This window comes from Lithobates pipiens, unplaced genomic scaffold, assembly GCF_037356315.1.
Source record: "Lithobates pipiens isolate NorthernLeopardFrog02 unplaced genomic scaffold, aLitPip1_a1.2 Scaffold_8, whole genome shotgun sequence".
In the NCBI taxonomy this organism is placed as follows: domain Eukaryota; kingdom Metazoa; phylum Chordata; class Amphibia; order Anura; family Ranidae; genus Lithobates; species Lithobates pipiens.
The window spans coordinates 623,378,158-623,401,467 of NW_027507903.1; the positions used below are offsets into that span (position 1 = coordinate 623,378,158).

At 47.1% G+C, this 23,310-nt stretch overlaps 1 protein-coding gene across 1 annotated transcript; it reads right to left on the reverse strand.

Annotated features, from left to right (window-relative positions):
- Nucleotides 1–11,841: 11,841 nt before the first annotated feature.
- On the reverse strand, nt 11,842–12,866 carry LOC143963918 (olfactory receptor 6M1-like). Its single transcript, XM_077473653.1, has one exon. It carries the CDS (start codon nt 12,847–12,849, stop codon nt 11,914–11,916), a length of 936 nt encoding a protein of 311 aa, XP_077329779.1. The 5' UTR covers nt 12,850–12,866; the 3' UTR covers nt 11,842–11,913.
- Nucleotides 12,867–23,310: the final 10,444 nt, after the last annotated feature.

A 23,310-nucleotide genomic window follows, 5' to 3' on the forward strand; every position in this document is an offset into this window, starting at 1 on the left:
TGCTACGTGTTTCCCGTGTTTAGAACAGTCCCTGCACAAAATGACATTTAACGGAAATAACGTCATTTAAAACTGCTTGTGGTTTTAATGTTATATCTGGTTCCTGCAATATGGTTGAAAATCATTGAGAAAAATGGCATGGGTAGCCCTCCCTGCCCATTACCAGCCCCTTTGGGTCTATTACGGATATTAAGGGGAAACCCGTACCCATATTAAAAAAAGGAAATATGTGTGGCCCCCAGGCCCTATATACTCAGAACAGCAGTATACAGGTGGTGCAAAAAAGACAGGGACTGTGTAGGTTTGTTGTGTTAAGTAGAATCTGTTTATAACTTTCAACTAGTACATTTTTAAAGTGTAGCTCCAGTCAAAAAATCTATTTTTAAGCTTTTTGGAAAACATAGGGAAGGGTTATCACTCCTCTATAATTTGTTTTGCCGTCCGTCTTTTTTCATCTCACTTGCTGTTGTCTCCTTCCATTTGCAAGTAGGAGATGTTTGTAAGTTGGATGTTTGAAAGTAGGGGCCTGCCTTATATGCTCTGCAGAAATGGCAGAACAAGGTGTTGGTTTTGCCAGAACATTGTAAGCCCTCAAAGTGACTTTTGGTGGGCGCTGGAGCGCCCTGCTGTGAACGATTATATCAAGAATTGTAATTTCATGCCATTGTTGAACAGTGGTAGAAAAATTGACCTTTGGTGGTTGTGGTGCTGGTGCCACAACACTATAAGTCCTCTCAGTTACTCTGGGTGGGCACAGGAACGGGCCCTCCTCTGAAATATTATATCAAGAATTGTAATTACATGCCCCTGTTAAACAGGTGCTGAAAAATTGGGCTGTTGGATCTGGTGCTGGTGCCACGACACTGCAACCTCTCCCCTATACTCTAGTTGTAGTGCAGGAATTAGCCCTGCTGCAAAGCATTGCATCAAAAATTGTAATTAAACGCCCCTGTTAAACAGGGGCAGAAAAATTGGGCCTTAGGCACTGGTGCTAGTGCCACGACACTGCAACCTCTCCCATATACTCTAGTTGTAGTGCAGGAATGAGCCCTGCTGCAAAGCATTGCATCAAAAATTTTAATTAAACGCCCCTGTTAAACAGGGGCAGAAAAATTGTGCTGGTGGCATCACCCAGAACCAAAATGTTCTTCCAACATATCAGCGGAGGAGGAATAGGATAGACAATCAACATAACAGGACAGTCACTCAGCATCAGCATAGGCAGTCTTGAAGGGATGTGATATTTCAAAAAAAATTATTCGGTTACATCAGCTTCAGGTGCTTGGTAGCTGTGGGTGATCCAAGACTGATTCATCTTGATGAAGGTCAGTCGATCAACTGATTCGGTGGACAGGCACACCCTGTGATCGGTAACAAAGCCACCAGCAGCACTGAAGGTGCGTTCCGAAAGAACGCTGGATGCAGGACAGGCCAGTAGCTCAATTGCATACTGTGCAAGCTCTGGCCAGTGATCCATCCTCAAGACCCAGTAAGCCAGAGGATTTTCGGTCGGAAAAGTGTCCAAGTCTGACCTTGCCCCTAGGTATTCCTACACCATGTAAATCAGACGCTGGCGATGGGTGCTGGAACCGATCATACCTTGGGGCTGCGGACTAAAAAATTGTTTGAAAGCATCAGTCAGACGGCCACCTTCTCCACCGCTCCTTCTGACTGATGCCTCAGCAACACGTTGTCCAGGACCAGGAGTTTGTAACCTCCCAGTCTCTGGGAATGCGTTGCACAGACCTTTCTGCAAGGCCTCCCGGAGATGTCTCATCCTCTGCTCCCTCTGCGATGGCAAGATAAGGTCGGCAACCTTACCCTTGTACCGTGGATCAAGGAGAGTGGCCAGCCAGTAATGGTCCCTCTCCTTGATCCGAAGAATACGAGGATCCTTCCGCAGGCTTTGCAGGATCAGGGAGGCCATGCAGCGTAGGTTAGCTGAGGCATTCGGTCCGGAGTCCTCTGGGTCACTAAGGACAACATGATCCGCAGCTACCTCCTCCCAGCCACGTACAAGTCCACGTGTTTCTTGGGACTGTAAATCATCCCTACAAGACTGCTGCTGCTGCTGCTGATGCTGAGTGCCAGCCTCCACCTCCATGCTGACACAATCATCCTCTGCCTCCTCTTCCTCCTCCTCATCCTCTTCCTGTGTGATGGGTGGCACAGCAGGAACACTGTCTGGATAAAGGGGGCCTTGAGAGGCAAGGAAGTCCTCCTCTTCCTGCCTCTGTTCTGCCTCAAGTGCCCTGTCCATTATTCCATGCAGCGTATGCTCCAAGAGGTGGACAAGAGGTACAGTGTCACTGATGCATGCACTGTCACTGCTCACCATCCTTGTGGCCTCCTCAAACGGTGACAGGACAGTGCATGCATCCCTGATCATGCCCCACTGGCGTGGTGAGAAAAAAAAACAAGCTCCCCTCACCCTGTCCTGGTGCCGTAGTCACACAGGTACTCATTGATGGCCCTCTGCTGCGTGTGCAGCTGCCGCAGCATGGTCAACGTTGAGATCCACCTGGTGGGCATGTCACATATAAGGCGGTTCTTGGGCAGGTTCAACTCCTTTTGGAGCTCAGCCAGCCGAGCACAGGCATTAAATGATTGGTGGAAATGCACACAGACTTTCCTGGCCTGCTTCAGGACATCCTGTAAGCCCAGGTACCTGCCCAAGAACCGCTGCACCACCAGGTTAAGGACGTGAGCCACACAGGGCACATGGGTCAGTTGTCCCTGTCGGAGGGCGGAGAGGAGGTTGGTGCCATGGTCGCAAACCACCATTCCTGGCTTAAGTTGGCGTGGCATCAACCACCTCTCAGCCTGCCCCTGCAGAGCTGACAAAACATCTGCCCCAGTGTGGCTCCTGTCCCCCAAACAAACCAGTGCAAGCACGGCATGGCATAATTTTGCCTGCGTACTTGCGTAGCCCCTGGAACGCCTACGGAGCACCGCTGGTTCTGAGGACAGAGCACTGGAAGAGACCATGGAGGAAGAAGAAGAGGAGGGGGTGGAGGAGAGAGGTGTGTCACAACCAATAGTAGCATTTTGGAGGCGTGGTGGCGGAACAACCTCCAATACTACTGCACCTTGTCCTGCATCCTTCCCAGCTGCCAGAAGAGTGACCCAATGGGCCGTGAAAGACAGGTAACGTCCCTGTCCATGCCTGCTGGACCATGAGTCAGCGGTAATATGCACCTTACCGCTGACCGCCCTGTCCAGCGAGGCAAGGACATTGCCTTCCACATGTCGGTAGAGAGCCGGAATCGCCTTCCGTGAGAAAAAGTGGCGTTTGGGGACCTGCCACTGAGGAACCGCACATTGTACAAACTCACGGAAGGGGGCCGAGTCTACCAACTGAAAAGGCAGCAGTTGAAGTGCTAGCAATTTAGCCGAGCTAGCATTCAACCGCTGGGCATGTGGATGGCTGGGAGTAAACTTCTTTCGCTGGTCCAGCAGCTGGGGCAGGGACATTTGCCTGCTATAATCGGACGTGGGTGTACTGCTAGCAGAGTGCCCGGAAGCACTTGGCTGTGACACACCTAATTTTACACCTTCATTCTTCTCAGAGCAGGTTTCAGAGAGGACTGAAGGTCTAGTGGGGTTGGAGATCCCAGCTGATGAGGAGCAAGGAGAGGTCTGCTTTGTTCTTTGGTGTGGGTCTTTGAGGTACGCTTGCCAACGAGCTGCATGGCAGGTCAACATATGTCTGGTCAAGCATGTGGTGCCCAAGCGGCTGATGTTTTGGCCACGCGAGATATGCTTGAGACATATGTTGCAAATAGCAGCGGTGCGATCTGATGCACTCGTCTCAAAAAAGGCCCACACCAAAGAACTTTTAGAATAATGTGCAGAGGCAGCGCCCTGCACAGGCGGAGCTCTGCGGTGTGATTCAGTCGGTGTGCTGCCCCTAAGCTGGCCCCCGGAGGGCATCCTGCCTCGTTGGACATGTGCCTCCTCCTCCTCCTCCTCCTCTCTCAACTGACCCACGTGGAGTCAGTGCCCTCATCATCCCTTCCCTCTTCATCGCTGGAGCAAACCTGGCAGTATGCTGCAGCTTGTGGAACATGACTGCCAGATTGCTGTCCTTCTTGAGCATCCCCTCTCTCTGCATTCACGCTACTGCCTTCCTCTAGCTGAGTATCATCATCAGAGCCTACAAAACACTGGGCATCCTCCTGGAGCATGTACCCAACACTGTGCTCAAAGAGTTCAGGAGACTCCTCAGGAGGACGTGGTGGGTCTAGGGAAGGAGTCACTGATGATGACATTTAGAGGAGGGAAGACGATGCGTTGGCAGCTGCTTTGCTAGTACCCTGAGCCTGGGTGAGAGAGGATGAGGAGGATGAAGAGGGCTTGGTCATCCACTCGACCAAGTCGTTGGCATGTTGCGGCTCAACATGTCCAGCTGCCGAAAAGAAGGACAAGCGTGTGCAATGGCCACGTGCTGATGATGACGATGCACCCCGTCCATGACTAGCACTATTGTCTCTAGACACAGAGCCTGCTTGCCCTCTTTTATCGGCTCGCGCCTGTCTGCCTCTCCTTGCTGGCCTTCCAGACATGGTAATGGCCTGAAGGGAGTTGGGAAAACCAGCAATTGGGTAGTGTATATTGTGCTGGAGGCACGCACAACACCCACTAACTTCTGCAGATGGCAGATGGCTCAATTAGAGAAGAGCTATGTAGGTGGATATAACGGTGTATACTGGGTTCAGGGCGCGCAGACAGCACGCACAATCTCCTACAACTGACTACAAGCTCTATTTAAAACGAACAAGATAGCTAGCTATATAGGTGGATATAGCGGTGTATACTGGGTTCAGTGCACGCAGACAGCACGCACAATCTCCTACAACCGACTGCAAGCTCTATTTAAAAAGAGCAAGATAGTTAGCTATATAGGTGGATATAGTGGTGTATACTGGGTTCAGAGCACGCAGACAGCACGCACAATCTCCTACAACTGACTGCAAGCTCTATTTAAAACGAGCAAGATAGTTAGCTATATAGGTGGATATAGCGCTGTATACTGGGTTCAGAGCACGCAGACAACACGCACAATCTCCTACAACTGACTGCAAGCTGTATTTTAAACGAGCAAGATAGCTAACTATATAGATGGATATAGCGGTGTATACTGGGTTCAGAGCACGCAGACAGCACGCACAATCTCCTACAACTGAATGCAAGCTCTATTTAAAAAGAGCAAGATGGTTAGCTATATAGGTGGATATAGTGGTGTATACTGGGTTCAGAGCACACAGACAGCACGCACAATATCATACAACTGACTGCAAGCTCTATTTAAAACGAGCAAGATAGTTAGCTATATAGGTGGATATAGCGGTGTATACTGGGTTCAGAGCACGCAGACAGCACGCACAATCTCCTACAACTGACTGCAAGCTCTATTTAAAACGAGCAAGATAGCTAGCTATATAGATGGATATAGCGGTGTATACTGGGTTCAGAGCACGCAGACAGCATGCACAATCTCCTACAACTGACTTCAAGCTCTATTTAAAAAGAGCAAGATAGTTAGCTATATAGGTGGATATTTTTTTAATGGTTATCTGCTACCGAACATACAAATTTTTCATTACAAATCAAATATCAGTTAACATACACTTTACAATTTAACAGATAATAAACTATACAAACAAAAGGGAAAAAACAACTTACATGTCATCTTCCCCCTCCTCCTCCCCAGAAGAAAAATTTATAAGTAGAGCATCACCCCTACTGCTAGGCCCTTCTGGTGGCCCAGGATCCACCTCAGGTAACGGGGCCCTTTTTTTCTTCTTCTTCCCCTGCTTTTTCCTAATCGTGACCCAAGCCACTTCACCCTCCTCATCCGATACTTCTTTTGGGCGTTTCTGAGCCCCCTTAACCGAGACTTCCATCTCCTCCTCCCCAGACCTGTCATCCCCAGCCGAAGAATCGGATGAGGAGACAGTGACCAGACGTCTGCCCGGCCTACATCTCCGAGGAAGGGGAGTGGGAGCAGTAACCTGGGAAACAGAACCCTGTGCCCCCCCCTTATCCAAAAAGGGAGGCCCAACTACCTCCACCTGACCAATATCTGGACCGGGCACCTGAACTTCAGTGACAGGGGCCTGGGCAACATCTGCAGGCCGTACCCCCTTTTCTCTTTGAGGGACCCTACTTGCCTTTTGGGCTCGAGGTGCACCCTGTGGCTCCGCCGTAGGAGCGCTTCCCTGCCTTTCCCCTCCAAAACTCTGCCCAGCAGGAGGAGGTGCACTATCCCCTCCTGGCCCACCACCTGCTGCAGCTTCACCCCTGTAGGCTCTGGGGCATCTGCTAAAGGGATGCCCCATTTGACCGCAAAGGTTGCAGCAGATCAACCCACACGTGTCACCTGAGTGTCCAAACTTATTGCACTTAGTGCAGCGCACAACTGTGCAATCTGCACTCATGTGGGTTGGACACCCACACCTGAAACACCTACGGGGCTGGCCTGGGTAGAACACCAGGATTCTATCTCGTCCCAGGAAAGCACTTCCTGGGACATGTGCAACCGTGTTGCCAGATCTTCTCAAACGAATCCTGGTGTTCCATGCTCCAGTCCATACCCCACGCTCGTCTAAGCATTTATTTAGAGGACACTGCAACTGGCCGTGTCTCCCCAGCCAAGTTGCTATGTCCTCCGGGGGCATGCTCTCGTTCCTTACTAACACCGTCAGGTTTTTAATCTCCTCCTGCCTACTCAAAGGAATCAGGCGGAACCCTTTCCAGGGATCAGCCCCTTTAACCAACCCAAAAGCGGTTATAAAACGCTCCATAGTCACAGCGTTGGTGAAACTGACATCAAAGTCAGGGGTGCCAGCTGGGTGGATCACAGCAAATAGCTCAGCCACCCTGAACCCCAACGCCAGGACCATGTCAACCACTTGACCCCTCGTGGGGCACTGACCTTCACCCTCCCATCTCAGCTGGACCACATTCCTACGCTTGCGCTCCGGACCACCTGTCCCCCTAGACCAAGTACTGGCCCCAGGGGTCTGACCAGCCGGGGGTACCCGAAAGTTACTGGCCCCAAACTGGTGGTACAGGTGGTCCAGAGGCACACTGGACCCAGCCACATTGGCGTAGGAACGCCTTTCACCAAGTGCCGTCAGCAACTTTACCTCCGGTGTCCCCCTTAGTACGGGTCCCGGAGGAGGAGCCTCTGCCACAGACACTGGGGGTACAACATGAGAAGCAGCCCCCTCACTCACGGCATGGGAAGTCACACTCCCCACATCATTTACCCCAGCCTGAACTTTAGGATAGGTCTCATCCTCAGAGCTATAAAGCAAAGCCTCCCAGGCTTCCTGCCACTCCACCTCCATATGGGCCCCGCAGGAATCCACTGACACATGGCTCGGCCCTGATTGAGAACCCTCCAAGCCGCGAATGAACGTCATTGCAGGGTTCTCACCATCAAGCTCGCCCATTGGGCAGTCACCCCAGGCCGTAGCTTGTTCTGGCACTATACAATTAGACATTTCAACATTACTGTTACTGTTACTGTTTACACTCTCTTGACCAGAAAGCAGACCGGAAGTCCTTTGAAAACGACCCTCGGGGTCAACTTCCGGACCCGCCACCGTCACTTCCGGCCGCGGGCTATTCTCGCCATGAACCAGCTCACGCACCGGAAGTGCGTCATCACCCCTTCCCGCGCTACTATTGGCCTCGCGGTCAGTAGCACCACCCCTCCTCCCGCGGGAAGACGGCGTTCTCTTATTCACGGCCGCCATTCCCGAACTGTCAGATGCCATGCCGCCGGCCGACACTGCACCGCTGCCCACAGCGGCAGCCAAGCTGGCTTGACTCTCATATACCCTAGTCCCCTTACCCTGAGACCGGCTTGCAGCAGTGGCAGCCGACAACGCAACTGACGGCGTGCCCTGCTTGCAACCACCGGCTGGGATCACTGGGGACTGTACAGGTAAGTCCATTTTTCCTTTGCTTACTATCCTAGCAAGCTGCACCACTGGTATCTTCTTAACAACACTCCTGTCTTTAATGTCCTTTTGCTGCCACCTTCCCACTTCACCGGGGTCTAACCTGCCCTCTGGGGACACAGCCTCATTCATAGGCTGGCGACCCTTAGGCTTACCTGACCCCTCTGCAGGATTAGTGGAGTTAGCAGGGCTAGCAGTCTTTTCACCAGGAATGCTCTTCACATTTTCAGCCTTCACAGCACTCTCTCTCTCCAAAACTGTTTCTTTACACACCGCTGGCTTTCTTTCCACCACAGTCTTTCCCTCTGGTTTGTCACTGGCCACCTTTCTTTCCACCGCACTTTCCTTTTCTTCATGGCTGGCTTCCACAGAGGGACCCGCCATTTCCTCCTCCTGCGTTGTGTTCGGGGCTGGATACAGTCTACGGCGTCTCCCTGCCTGGGTCCCCTCGTCACACGCAATTCTCATCGCTTTGTCCACGTTAGATAGAAAGTCTTTCTCACCAGAAGCACTGTCAATCAGGTTGGATAACAGCTCACCCAATATGTTGCACTGCTTCTTCAATCCGTCTATCACCGTCTTATACTCCTGTCTCTTTACAACGCCTGATCTGTCTCTCCGGTTCCTTAGCTCCGCCAGGACCTTCATTTTCTCGCAGTAGCTGCGGGAAGCCTTTACAATTAAGCTTTTAGCTTTCTTTCTTCTGTCTGCAGATTTCTCCACATCCTCTCCTGGCTGTCTCAGAGACCAATCTGCAAGATCCAGCTGGTTCTCCAAAAACAACCTCTCCTCCTTGACGAGCTCCAGGAGCTTAGGGGCTCCATGTCCTTCATTAGACTGAGAAACAGGCACCTGGCCTGGGCTGACTGAAGTCATCAGCTCCCTCTCTTTCTCCACCACTCTGGAAGTCCTCAGAGATCAGAGCACGCAGCCAGCACACACAAGCTCCTACAACTGACTGCAAGCTCTATTTAAAAAGAGCAATATAGTTAGCTATATAGGTGGCTATAGCGGTGTATACTGGGTTCAGAGCACGCAGACAGCACGCACAATCTCCTACAACTGACTTCAAGCTCTATTTAAAAAGAGCAATATAGTTAGCTATATAGGTGGCTATAGCGGTGTATACTGGGTTCAGAGCACGCAGACAGCATGCACAATCTCCTACAACTGACTGCAAGCTCTATTTAAAACGAGCAAGATAGCTAGCTATATAGGTGGATATAGCGGTGTATACTGGGTTCAGGGCACGTAGACAGCACGCACAATCTCCTACAACTGACTGCAAGCTCTATTAAAAAAAGAGAAAGATAGTTAGCTATATAGGTGGATATAGCGGTGTATACTGGGTTCAGAGCACGCAGACAGCACGCACAATCTCCTACAACTGACTTCAAGCTCTATTTAAAAAGAGCAATATAGTTAGCTATATAGGTGGCTATAGCGGTGTATACTGGGTTCAGAGCACGCAGACAGCATGCACAATCTCCTACAACTGACTGCAAGCTCTATTTAAAACGAGCAAGATAGCTAGCTATATAGGTGGATATAGCGGTGTATACTGGGTTCAGGGCATGCAGACAGCACGCCCAATCTCCTACAACTGACTGCAAGCTCTATTAAAAAAGAGAAATATAGCTAGCTATATAGGTGGATATATCGGTGTATACTGCGGTCAGGGCATGCAGACAACAACCACTACAGAAGAGCAAGAATGAAAAATCGGCCGATAACGATCGGTGTATACTGTGTTGAAGGTACACAGAACACCCACTAACTCCTACAGACGCCAACACACTACACAAGGCCACCGCGCAGGCGGCCTTATATAGTGTGGGGACAGTGTACTACACAGCCTGAGCTATGATTGGCCACAGACTTCCTGCCTGTGGCCAATCATGGCTCTCCTCGCTGCCGGCTGCCACTAAGCTGGCCCCCGGAGGGCATCCTGCCTCGTTGGACATGTGCCTCCTCCTCCTCCTCCTCCTCCTCCTCCTCCTCTCTCAACTGACCCACGTGGAGTCAGTGCCCTCATCATCCCTTCCCTCTTCATCGCTGGAGCAAACCTGGCAGTATGCTGCAGCTTGTGGAACATGACTGCCAGATTGCTGTCCTTCCTGAGCATCCCCTCTCTCTGCATTCACGCTACTGCCTTCCTCTAGCTGAGTATCATCATCAGAGCCTACAAAACACTGGGCATCCTCCTGGAGCATGTACCCAACACTGTGCTCAAAGAGTTCAGGAGACTCCTCAGGAGGACGTGGTGGGTCTAGGGAAGGAGTCACTGATGATGGCATTTAGAGGAGGGAAGACGATGCGTTGGCAGCTGCTTTGCTAGTACCCTGAGCCTGGGTGAGAGAGGATGAGGAGGATGAAGAGGGCTTGGTCATCCACTCGACCAAGTCGTTGGCATGTTGCGGCTCAACATGTCCAGCTGCCGAAAAGAAGGACAAGCGTGTGCAATGGCCACGTGCTGATGATGACGATGCACCCCGTCCATGACTAGCACTATTGTCTCTAGACACAGAGCCTGCTTGCCCTCTTTTATCGGCTCGCGCCTGTCTGCCTCTCCTTGCTGGCCTTCCAGACATGGTAATGGCCTGAAGGGAGTTGGGAAAACCAGCAATTGGGTAGTGTATATTGTGCTGGCGGCACGCACAACACCCACTAACTTCTGCAGATGGCAGATGGCTCAATTAGAGAAGAGCTATGTAGGTGGATATCACGGTGTATACTGGGTTCAGGGCGCGCAGACAGCACGCACAATCTCCTACAACTGACTGCAAGCTGTATTTAAAACGAGCAAGATAGCTAACTATATAGATGGATATAGCGGTGTATACTGGGTTCAGAGCATGCAGACAGCACGCACAATCTCCTACAACTGAATGCAAGCTCTATTTAAAAAGAGCAAGATGGTTAGCTATATAGGTGGATATAGTGGTGTATACTGGGTTCAGAGCACACAGACAGCACGCACAATATCATACAACTGACTGCAAGCTCTATTTAAAACGAGCAAGATAGTTAGCTATATAGGTGGATATAGCGGTGTATACTGGGTTCAGAGCACGCAGACAGCATGCACAATCTCCTACAACTGACTGCAAGCTCTATTTAAAACGAGCAAGATAGCTAGCTATATAGGTGGATATAGCGTTGTATACTGGGTTCAGGGCACGCAGACAGCACGCACAATCTCCTACAACTGACTGCAAGCTCTATTAAAAAAAGAGCAAGATGGTTAGCTATATAGGTGGATATAGCGTGTATACTGGGTTCAGGGCATGCAGACAGCACACACAATCTCCTACAACTGACTGCAAGCTCTATTAAAAAAGAGAAATATAGCTAGCTATATAGGTGGATATATCGGTGTATACTGCGGTCAGGGCATGCAGACAACAACCACTACAGAAGAGCAAGAATGAAAAATCGGCCGATAACGATCGGTGTATACTGTGTTGAAGGTACACAGAACACCCACTAACTCCTACAGACGCCAACACACTACACAAGGCCACCGCGCAGGCGGCCTTATATAGTGTGGGGACAGTGTACTACACAGCCTGAGCTATGATTGGCCACAGACATCCTGCCTGTGGCCAATCATGGCTCTCCTCGCTGCCGGCGCTGTGATTGGCCAAGCATGCGGGGTCACAGTGCATGCCCTGCCAATCATTAGCCAGCAATGCACTGCGATGGCGCAGTGCATTGTGGGCCGTGAGCGCCACACGAATTTGGCGCGAACGGCCCACAATGTTCGGAATTCGCCGAACGGGTGAACAGCCGATGTTGGAGTCGAACGTATGTTCGACTCGAACACGAAGCTCATCCCTAGTGTCTACCTTGAGAAGTGAATGTCAGTTTTCCTTCGACAGAAGATTTGTTATCTAATGTCACTCATTCCCCTTTGAATATTCGCATATCTCTATCTAAATTACCTCACTGCTATCTTTTTCAACTTTTTATGAAGAGCTTGTCTTATCTCCTGGTTCCTCAGGCTATATATAATAGGATTCATCAGTGGGGTCACCACAGTGTACAATAAAGAACTGTACTTGTTGATGTTAAGTGATATTTCATTGGATGGAGTCACATAAATAGTGATTAAGGACCCATAATATGCACCCACAGAGATCAGGTGGGCACTACATGTTGAAAAGGATTTTTTTCTGGCAGTAGAAGATGAAATCTTGAGAATGATAATAAAAATGTAGATGTAAGTCCCGATGATAAAGGTAAGAGCGCAGAATAAGACAAGGACAGAATATGTGAAGTCCAGCCATTGTACGATTGATGTGTCTGAGGTGGACAATTGCATAACTGGACCAAAATCACAAAAGAAGTAATCAATGTCACTGGGGCCACAAAACTGAAACTGAATTATCAAAATAAATTCAGTTGAAGATAAGCTCCAAGTTGTTACCCAACAGCCATAACCCAACAGGAAGCAGATTCTGCGGTTCATAATTAAAATGTAATGTAAAGGATTACAAATTGCTACATATCGATCGTAAGACATTACAGCAAGAAGAAAACATTGAACAAAGCCAAAGATAAAATAGAAATACATTTGTATGATACAGCCAACCACAGACATTTTTCCCTGCGTCGTTATTATTATCTCTGCCATCATTGGTATAACACAAGTGGCTAGGAGGGCATCAGCGAAAGCAAGGTGCTGGAGAAAGATGAACATTGGAATTTTTAGATTATTATTGGTTGACACTAGAAGGATAATTAAAAGGTTTCCAGTCACTATTGCAATGTAAAATAAAAGTAGGGCAGCAAAGAATAGAAGTTTGAAGTTGCCTAGACCTTGTACTCCAAGAAGATGGATCTCTGAGACTTTTGTTTGATTGTCTTCACACATCTTAAAAGCCAAGAGGTTGACCTGTCAGGTAGGAGAGTGAAATACTGAATCATATAAAAAGGAGAAACGTCAAAGCAGCAAGTAACAAATATTTTGCATATCTGTGTCTGAAAGTCTATTCAATCTCCCATTAAGCTAAATTTTGAAATGCTAAATTAAAATCAGCTTCTTACTGTTGAGGTCTTCCACTCCATTTTGTCCTCTGGTGTCTATTTTAATCAGTGTTCAATTTATATTGTATATTTTGTAAATTGTGATTGCATTCTACAATGGTGAATATACGCCCAGAAAATTACTAACTGCCAAGCTGAAAAATTCACTTTTGTTATTTATTTATTTTTCTTTATTTTATGTGATGACAGTACAGGGTAAAAAAAAAAAAATCAACATTCAAAGCCCACGGAGCTTGTAGGAACAGATGCATTTCAATCTCATTCAGAATTGAATTAGCACATCTGTCAATTATGATATACAGACTAGCAGAAAATGTTGTCTGATAAGGTATTTACACAGTTTTTTTCTATTAATTTAAACAGAGTAAACATTTAAGAAGGCAAATATGAGGATAATAATGGGGAACTTAGAGAAGGGTAGGAAGCAGAAGGGGGACAAGAAAAAAATGAATTTGGATAAGTGGAGGGGGGTATAAGCCCTTGTACACACGGTCGGGCATTCCGACAACCAAATCCGTCGGATTTTGTTTGACGGATTTTGTCTGAAACTGTTGCATACACACGGTCGGACAAGGTTGTCGGAAAATCCGATCGTTCAGAACGTGATGATGTCATTTTGTTACGACGGGACTATGTTCAGGCAAGTAGCCAATAGCTTTGGTCTAGGAATTTGATCTGTGCATGCGTGGCACTTTGTCCGATCGAAATTCTCTACACACGATCGGACAAAGTCCGATCGGATCATGTTGTCGGAAAATTTTATAGCCCAGCTGGAAAACTTGGTCCGTCGGATATTCCGACGGAAACAGTCCGATGGAGCCCACACACGGTTGGATTGTCCGACAACACGGTCCTATTGGACATTGTCCATCGGAATATCCGACCGTGTGTACAAGGGCTAAGAGTATAGCAAGGGAAAAGAGAGGAGAAACTAGGAATGGAGTCGAGGTGGGGATATGAAGAAAGGAGATGGAAGGGGATACGTTGGGGGCCCTCTCCCTTCCTGAAAACTATGATCAGGCAAATTCAAAGGGTGTTTCCATACAACGACCAGGGTGTCCAAATTTAAAAATGCTTTTCAGATTGGTGTTTGGGAAAAGTGTTTAATCAGAAGCAGTGTTCTATAGTTGGTGGGTCAGTAGTTTTACATAGAGGCGGTTCTGCTCACTTTTGAAACTTTGAAGCCTTTACAAAATGTGCATTTCATGCAAGAGGTAAGTGGCAGGTAAATCTGCAAGGGACCATTGAGTTAGGTCTTTAATGGAATATTTAACCTCCAACCAAAAGGTAAAGAGCACTGGGCAGTCCCAGAAGATATGTAGATGTGAACCTTCCAATTTGTGGCATTGCCAGCATAGTGGTGACACTTGAGGGTTGATCGTATGTAAGAGTAGAGGTGTTTTAAACAACCTGGTGAGTATCTTATACCTTTTTTTTTTTTGGTATGCATTTGCCAATAAGGCTTTATGAGTGAACAATAGACAGAAATAAGAATTGTCAAATATCTCGGTTAGGGTTGGCGCCAGAAACTATCGTCACCAGACACTAACTTGGAATATGATTGCGCTAGGGTGTGCTTGACGAGACCCCCTCTTTGCAGAGTTTTTTTTAAATGCAGTTAGTGATCTTACATTTTTATAAATTGGCGAAAAAGATTTTTAACAGGAGCCTGGTTGCAAGCAGCAGAAAAAAAATAAGTCTGTGCCAAAAGAGATTCGGATACGTGCAATGGTCATGAGTTTGTTTTGTTGAGAGAAATTACATTACCTTGGCATAGAGAATACAAACTATGTGAAAGCAGGTTCAAGACAAGTATTGGTATCAGTGGGCTAGGGTGCAGTGAAAGTGAAGTAGTCTTGGGAATCTCATGGAATGTCATCTCCTTTCAGAAACTTTTGTTCTATCTTGTTTTAGGAATGCAAACATTTCCCAAATCAAGAATACAGTTGATATTGCAAAGTCAACACAAAATAACGTTTTTCTTTCTAAAATGTATGATAGATGGTGGCAACCCGTGTTCTTCACCCTTTTTGTTGAAAGCATAGTCGCCTGTACCCTGTTCTCCTCACTGGCCCTAGGAACTCCTCAGAACCACCAATCCTCCTTAAGCACCCCAGAACCTATGCAGTTGGTATACCTAAGGAAAAGAAGGTACACTGGGCCATAGTTTCTGAAAGCTATTCAGCAATAGGCAGGCTGAGAGGTGGCTGATCCCACTCCAGCTTTTGCCAGGCCTGGAAAACTAAGGTACAAATAAAGTTCACAATGCCTCTGATGTTCCTGATGGAGTACACATAGCATAGTACAATAGCATGACCACTGGGGACACAGCTGCAGAAAGAAGAGGAAAACTTCCAATTGTCTCAGGGCCAGTAAGTTTCTTTGCCTAATGCCTCCATCTCTGTGAGGCAAAGGCAGCAAGAGGCAGAGGAGTAATAGACATAGGAAAGTTGGGGTTCTGCTAGTGAGAAGGGAAAGATGTGATGCTGGTGGTGTGAAGGAAGAGGGTTGGTGGTGAGGGGAGCAGATTCACACCTCCCTGATATAATAGGAGACTAGCAAGGGGATCTCTTCTATCCTCCAGAAAGAGCACAAAGCTCCTCAGTTTGAGCTAGCTCAGCAGCAAACCCTTTTGCCATATCTCTCTATGGTTGTTGAATGCACCATCCAGTAGGCATAGGTGAAAGGGGAACACCCAAAAGGAAAAGGCCATCCACTCTTCCAAGAAGGGGGTGTCATGGTTATGCAGTGATCTTCCTGTGTTTGCTTACCTCCCCTCATGTGTTCAGACTAAGAGGCCAGCCACTTCCACCTGGTGGTTTTTATAACCTCTCCTCTAAGCATGGCTCCACCCCAGGCCCTATCAGGGAGCCCTATATTAACCTGTGCACTACAGGCCATCAGTGCTGATCAACCATTGTGTATTCCTTTGTGTGTTAGCTTCCTGTTTCCTGCCGTGTGCTCTTCTACTGTTTTCCGTTACCGACTTTGGTGTGTCTTTGTCTATCCCTGTTTGCCTGTGATCCTGACCTTTTGGCGTGTCCCCGACTATTCTTGTCTGCTTGTGGCCCCGACCTTGGCTTTGTCCCTCACCATCCCTATCCTCCTGTTGCCTACTGTGGGTTTGAGCTGGGGGACCCTGGGGGTCGCGACCTGGAGCCAGTTGCAGCCAAGTCCATCCTCACCACTAGAGGCGCTGGTGAACACCTGCTGGCTCTTAGACTCCGCGCCCCAGGGAATCTTACGCTCTAACCCCAGTGGGATCTGTCCCCTGTCTGCAGCAGTCAGCCGTAGGGTCCACAACCTTGCGGTGCACTCCTGATCCCTACGGAGTGCATCTATCACCTCGCCTCTAGGTGACCTGACAGTTTGATCAGCCATGGACCCGGCTGACGTGACGCTTCCTGCAGATGATCCATTGCAGAGCTTATAGTAAGTTAGAGTATCCCCGCGCTGTCACCAAGGGCCTAAGCTATTTGTAAGGGTAGGTTGCAGCAAACCACCGGCAGAGGTATAAACCCTAACCCCCAGATAGTATATTTAAAAATCAAACAAATGGTGTTGCGCTACCTGAACTAAATAAAATTAAAGTGCCTTATGCTTGTGTAAATAGTGACAGTGTTATTAAGTGATAAAAGATAATGGTAGATAATATTGCACTACCTGAAAACGTTAGACTAAACTATACTAAATTAGAATTAAAGTGCCTTGTGCTTATATGAAAAATAGTAGTGTTAAATGAGTGACCCACTCCCGGGAGCAGTGTCTCCTTCTTATTGAGTGATAATTGTTCCTTTAAATAAATATGTGATAGTAAAAAATTAAAAAATTATGCACAATTACAATATGAAAAAAATCCAAAGTTGTGAAGTTTCTCCAACAAATTAATCCTTGAATAATCAATGGAAAGGGATATACAGTCTGTTACAAATCATAAGCCAAAAGTGTCATGTGCTTTAAATAAACATGAATATCTCTAAGGCTGCGTACACACGGGCGGACTGTTCGCCCAACTAAGTTCGTCAGACAATCCGACAAACAGTCCGTTCAAAATTTGCATGAACGGACTTGACCACACACGATGAGCAGACAGCCCGCTGAAAGCGTGCGCGATGACGTGAACGGCACGTACGACGGGACGAGAAATTTGACGTCCAATACACTGCAATGCAACCTTCGCCGTGTAAATCCTTTCTGAGCATGCGCCAAACTTAGTCTGTCGAACTAGCCTACACACGAGCGGACTGTCCGCTGAAACCAAGTTTGGACGGACTGTCTTACGGAAATTCCGTAAGACTTTGTTCGTCAGACTGTCCGCTGAAACAGTCCGCTGAAGCCCACACACGAGCGGATTGTCCGCTGAAACACTGTTCAGCGGACTAAGTTGGGCGAACAGTCCGCCCGTGTGTACGCGGCCCAAGAAAAAAAATCATAAAATATTTTTCCTTATATTAAAACGTGCAACACACAATGCATGCTTGAACAAGAAAGCTATGTAATAAAGTCTTTGGTGAAATTAAATAAAATATGGTGACCAGTGGTTATTGGTTCAGTGATCTTCTTAATAAGAAAGATACAATAATAGAGTCTATATGTGAGCTGAAATAAATAAAGTGACCAGTGGCTTATTCAGTGCTTCTCAAAGACAGGTGCCAGCAACCGTGTTTTGTGATTCCTGTATCTCCAGTGTATTGCAGAGCTTAGTTCGCAGACTTGAGACCCAAGAATCGCATCAGACCCAGGTGATGCGATTCCTTCAGGATTTGGCATCGCGTGTTGAACAGGTTCAGGCCTCATTAGGACCCCCGGTTCAACAACCTCAACCGCTATCTGCCGCCGCACCTATCGCATCAGTCGCAGCCACACATTCATTACAACTACCAGCTCCGGTCCGTTTCTCTGGGGACTCCAAGGCTTGCAGGGGGTTCCTTAGCCAGTGCACAATTCATTTTGAACTTCAGCCCCAAAACTTCCTGTCCGATCGGGCAAAAGTCGCATATATCATATCCCTCCTGTCCGGCGAGGCATTAGCTTGGGCCGCCCCTCTGTGGGAACTGAATGATCCAGTGGTTTCTAGCCTGTCTGATTTCTTGAAACTTTTTCGGAATATCTTTGAGGAACCGGGTCGTGTCTCCTCAGCGGCTAGCGCTCTTTTACGTCTCCGTCAAGAGTCTGCGTCTGTGGGACAGTATGCTCTTCAGTTCCGTATCCTTACAGCTGAATTGAGCTGGAATAATGAGGCCCTAGTTGCAACCTTTTTACATGGCCTCTCTGATAGAGTGAAGGATGAATTAGCAGGTAGATCCCTTCCTGCTGATCTGGACAGTGTCATCACCTTGTGTAACCAGATCGATATTCGCTTTCAGGAGAGGGCCCTGGAAAAAAAAAAGCCAGCACTCCCCGTTCTTTAGGCAGCCTGAGCCCCCAGTCCCTTATCTTCGATCCGAGGAACACCCCCTGCCTACTGAGGAACCTATGCAGTTGGGCTGGACTAAATTATCTCCCATAGAACGTGCTAGGCGCAGAACTCTGGGCCTATGTCTCTATTGTGGGGCCAAAGGTAATTTCCTTGACACTTGTTCTCTTCGTCCGGAAAAACGCTCAGGGCTAATACATCTGGAAGGTGGAGTATTAGACCCTGAAATATCACCTTCACCTTCTCGTCTTCTCCTTTCTGTGTTGCTTCATGTCGGTGCTTCCTCTCGTTCGGTCTCAGCACATCTGGATTCCGGAGCCGCTGCCAATTTCATGGATTGGGAAACTGCATCCTTCATGAGACTTACCCTTTTGCCCCTTACAACGCCATTGGTGGTCTTGGCGATTGATGGCACAGTTCTCCCAGGGGGCCCTATCCGCTTTAAGACTATTCCTGTTAAGATGTCAGTAGGGAAACTCCACCAGGAGTGGATATCCTTCCTTGTCTTACCTAAGGCTTCATCTCCCATCATATTAGGTCTTCCTTGGTTACGGCTCCATTCTCCACACGTTGACTGGTCTGCTGGATAGATCCTGGCTTGGGGTTCCTCCTGTTCCTCTTCCTGCCTACTCAAGGGTACCCCAAAGGAGAAACTTCCTGTTACCACCATCCCAGTATCTTCTGCTCTACCTGCTGTATATAGCGATCTCTGGGATACGTCCTGCAATAGTCGGACTGATGCACTCTCTAGGTCATGTGGTACTCTGGATGAGGGGCCCACCTATGAACCTGAGTCGATCATTCACTCCAGTTCGCATAACCATTTACCTTTGTCTGTCCCTAATCTCCCTTGGACGTACAGCCAGGCTAACTTGTCTGCAAGTTTCACAGTTGCTATGCCCTGTGATGCGATTGAGATGGTCGCTACACCTGACATCACTATTCAGTCGACCTCTGCACCAGTTATGCCAGTCCAGCCCATGCCCAATGAGCTTCCTGCTTCTTGTTCAGCACCTCTCGGTGACCTGGCCTCACCCTACTGCTACTATGTCCGTTTAAACCCGTTTAAGAGGCTCAATCCATCCTTTGGATAGAATACCTCATTCGGTCAGGAGGGGTTTTCAATCTTTTTCTCAGGGTTCTCTGCATTCTGTTTGTGTTGCAGCTATCCAGCTTGACTCTTGTGACATGTCACTTTCTAACCAACCTGACCTCAGGGATCCACTGACCTCTGCCCAGTCTGGTGGTCCTGTTATGGATGCCCAGCTCATCTTTAAGGGTGTGGGGGACCCTGCTCAGACTCCTGATCTTCTCATGCCCTTACCCACTCCTAAAAAGCCTTTAGTCCTCAAGTCCTCTCGTCCTCTCCCTACCTCTGTTTCAGTCTCTGAGGATAATCTAAAATACCAGGTTAGTCAAGTTTTGGATTCCCGGCTCCGTAAAGGGATTCTTCAGTACCTCGTACTTTGGAAAGGGTTGGGCTCTGAGGAGAGGTCTTGGATCACTGCATCTGAGGTCTTTGCTCCCTGTCTGTTAAGGAGGTTCCATCTGGAGTTTCCCTTTAAGCCTGGACCCAGGCGGGGGAGGGGGGAGGCCTCGTAAGAGGGAGGGTACTGTCATGGTTATGCAGTGATCTTCCTGTGTTTGCTTACCTACCCTCATGTGTTCAGACTAAGAGGCCAGCCACTTCCACCTGGTGGTTTTTATAACCTCTCCTATAAGCATGGCTCCACCCCTGGCCCTATCAGGGAGCCCTATATTAACCTGTGCAATACAGGCCATCAGTGCTGATCAACCATTGTGTATTCTTTTGTGTGTTAGCTTCCTGTTTCCTGCCGTGTGCTCTTCTACTGTTTTCCGTTATCGACTTTGGTGTGTCTTTGTCTATCCCTGTTTGCCTGTGATCCTGACCTTTTGGCGTGTCCCCCACCTTGGCTTTGTCTGTCACCATCCCTATCCACCACATTGAAGGCATAACTGCAGTACAAAATTAAAACAAGTTGTCTTCCAGTGCTCCACGTGTTTCTGAAACAAATATTCAGTTTGCAGGCTGCCCTTTTTTAACAATGGTTACAATTTTTGAAAATGTTCTCATTCAAGGAGTAAGAGGCCCACTGTCTTTAATACAAAAATAGAAAGGGCAGAAACTTGATCTTTGATAGTGCTGAGATCCAAAACACTGATTCAGCTTCACCCATATTCTCTTCCAACAGTAAATATTTGTGTTAAATTATTTATTTGGAACACTATTTCAACATTATCATTTGTTTATTGCTTCAAATTGTTATTAAAAAAAAATGTCAGGTGTTTGTTTTTCATTGGAAGGTCATCCCTGAACTGGTTAACCAAAGACAGTAGGCAGAGATAGCAGGGCTGTAAACAAAACACTTAAAAACTATCAAGTTCATGAATGTGATTAAGGCTGGTCAAGGCCAAGGCTGGACTACTCTCTGGAGGTTGTCCAAAATGCCTTTTAGGTACTAACCTGCCCTGCTACACATGTGGTATCAGAGGGGGCCAATGCAGTAGGGCGATTTTGTGACCGAAAAGCTACATTTTGATAACCTGGGTTGTGGGTATAGGCTTTCTGGGTGTACACTGTTATACTCTAGGCTTAGGTGTCTAGGCTTGATGACTGGGTCTAGGTTCTTCTATGTGTGCTCTAGATACTGCCCTGCCCTGCTGCACGTGTCATGCCAAAGAGTCTTCAATGCAACTGGGTGAACTTGTGACTGAGGAGCTGTTTATTAAAAACCTGGGGTGAGGGTTTGTGTTAAATAGCTTTCAGTAGGAAGGTTACCCTTCTACACATGTCATGTCAGAGAGGGCTTTCATCACAGTGGGATGATTTTGAGTAAACACTTTGCTACTCATTAAATTATAAAAGGTGGACCACAGTCTTGAGGTAGCCCAATATAGGTTTCAGGTACTAGCCTACCCTGCTACAACATGTCATGTTGGAGAGGACTTTTAATAAAGTAGGTTAAATCTGTCCGTATTCAACCACTTGCCGACCAGCGCACGACGATGTACGTCGACAGAATGGCACGGGCAGGCAAATGGGCGTACATGTACGTCCCTTTAAATTTGCCGCCCTGCCATCGGGAGCGCGCCGCCGGCGGCGCGCTCCCGCGCTGGTCGGGACCCCCATGAGTCCGGTCGCGGGACCCGCGGACTCGATCGCCGCGGACATCCCCGCGATCGTCTCACGGAGCGGCCGAATGGAGAAGTGCCGTTGTAAACAACATTTCTCCATTCTGCCTAGCAACTAGTGACGCTGATCTCTGCTCCATGTGATTGGAGCAGAGATCAGTGTTCACTAAATGAAAGCCCAACCCCCCACAGTTAGTAACACGCCCCTAGGAACACTTAACCCCTACACTGCCACCCACTGGTTAACCCCTTCACTGCCAGTGTAATTTACACAGGAATCACTGCATTTATATAGCAGTGATTACTGTATAAATGACAATGGTCCCAAAAATGTGTCAAAAATGTCCGATGGGTCCCCCACAATGTCGCAGTCACAATAAAAATCGCTGATCGCCGCCATTACTAGTAAAAAATAAAAAATAAAAAATTATTAATAAAAATGCTATAAAACTATCCCTATTTTGTATACGCTATAACTTTTGCGCAAACCAATCAATAATCGCTTATTGCAAATTGTTTTACCAAAAATATGTAGAAGAATACGTATCGGCCTAAACTGAGTGGAAAAAAATGTTTTTTTATATATTTTTGGGGGATATTTATTATAACAAAAAGTAAAAAATAATGCGTTTTTTTTCAAAATTGTCGCTCTATTTTTGTTTATAGCGCAAAAAATAAAAACCGCAGAGGTGATCAAATACCACCAAAAGAAAGCTCTATTTGTGGGAAAAAAAAGGACGTCAATTTTGTTTGGGAGCCATGTCGCACGACCACGCAATTGTCAGTTAAAGCGACGCAATGCCGAATCACAAAAAGTGGTCTGGTCTTTGACCAGCAAATTGGTCCGGTCTGAAAGTGGTTAAGCAATGAATGTAGATGATGCTAAAAATTCTTTAGGTATTAACCTTCCCTGTTGTGATGTCAAGTTAGAGAGGACTTTCAATGCAGTCGGGTGAATTAGTAACTGAGAAGATGCATTTTATTAACCTGGGGTGAGTTTTTTGGGGTTCAAAATGTTTTTATTTTTTTGGGGGATTTAAATGAAGCAGTGAAATGCATACTATGTGACTTATTTATAAAAAATGTGCTGCACAAATGTCTTACTATTTGTGCTAAAGTCACAAACAATACCTGTGAAAGGAAAGTTACTCTTTAAAGGTTTCAAATATGCAACAGCCAAAGTGGGCTTTGTGGCACATGGGTTACCTTTTTATAATGAAATATAATATATTTGCAGTTAGCTCATGTTAAAACGCTTAAAAATGAAATCAAATATAAATATATGTTTTCTATTTTATATGGACCATGAATGTTACATCTATTAAAATATTTAAGTGCAAAAAAAAAAAACAAATGTAAAAAGTCACACCGGAATGGTACCAGATGAAAAGCAAAAGTGGTATCAATGCTGAAAATAAAAGCTGATAGGTATACCTGGGAATTACAGACTAACATCAATAGTATGTAAACGATTGGAAGGAATGATAAAAAACTATATAGAAAATTTTACAAATGAAAATAGTATCATTAGTAGCAACTAGCATGGATTTTTTGAAGGAACCTTCTTGCCAGACCAACCCTTTAACACTTTATGAGCAGGTAAGCTGTAATTTTGATACAGGAAGGCCTGTGGAAATAGTCTAAATTTCCCTGAGACATTGCATACATTACCACATAAATGATTATTTAGTACAAATTAAGATCTTATGGCATTGCTGA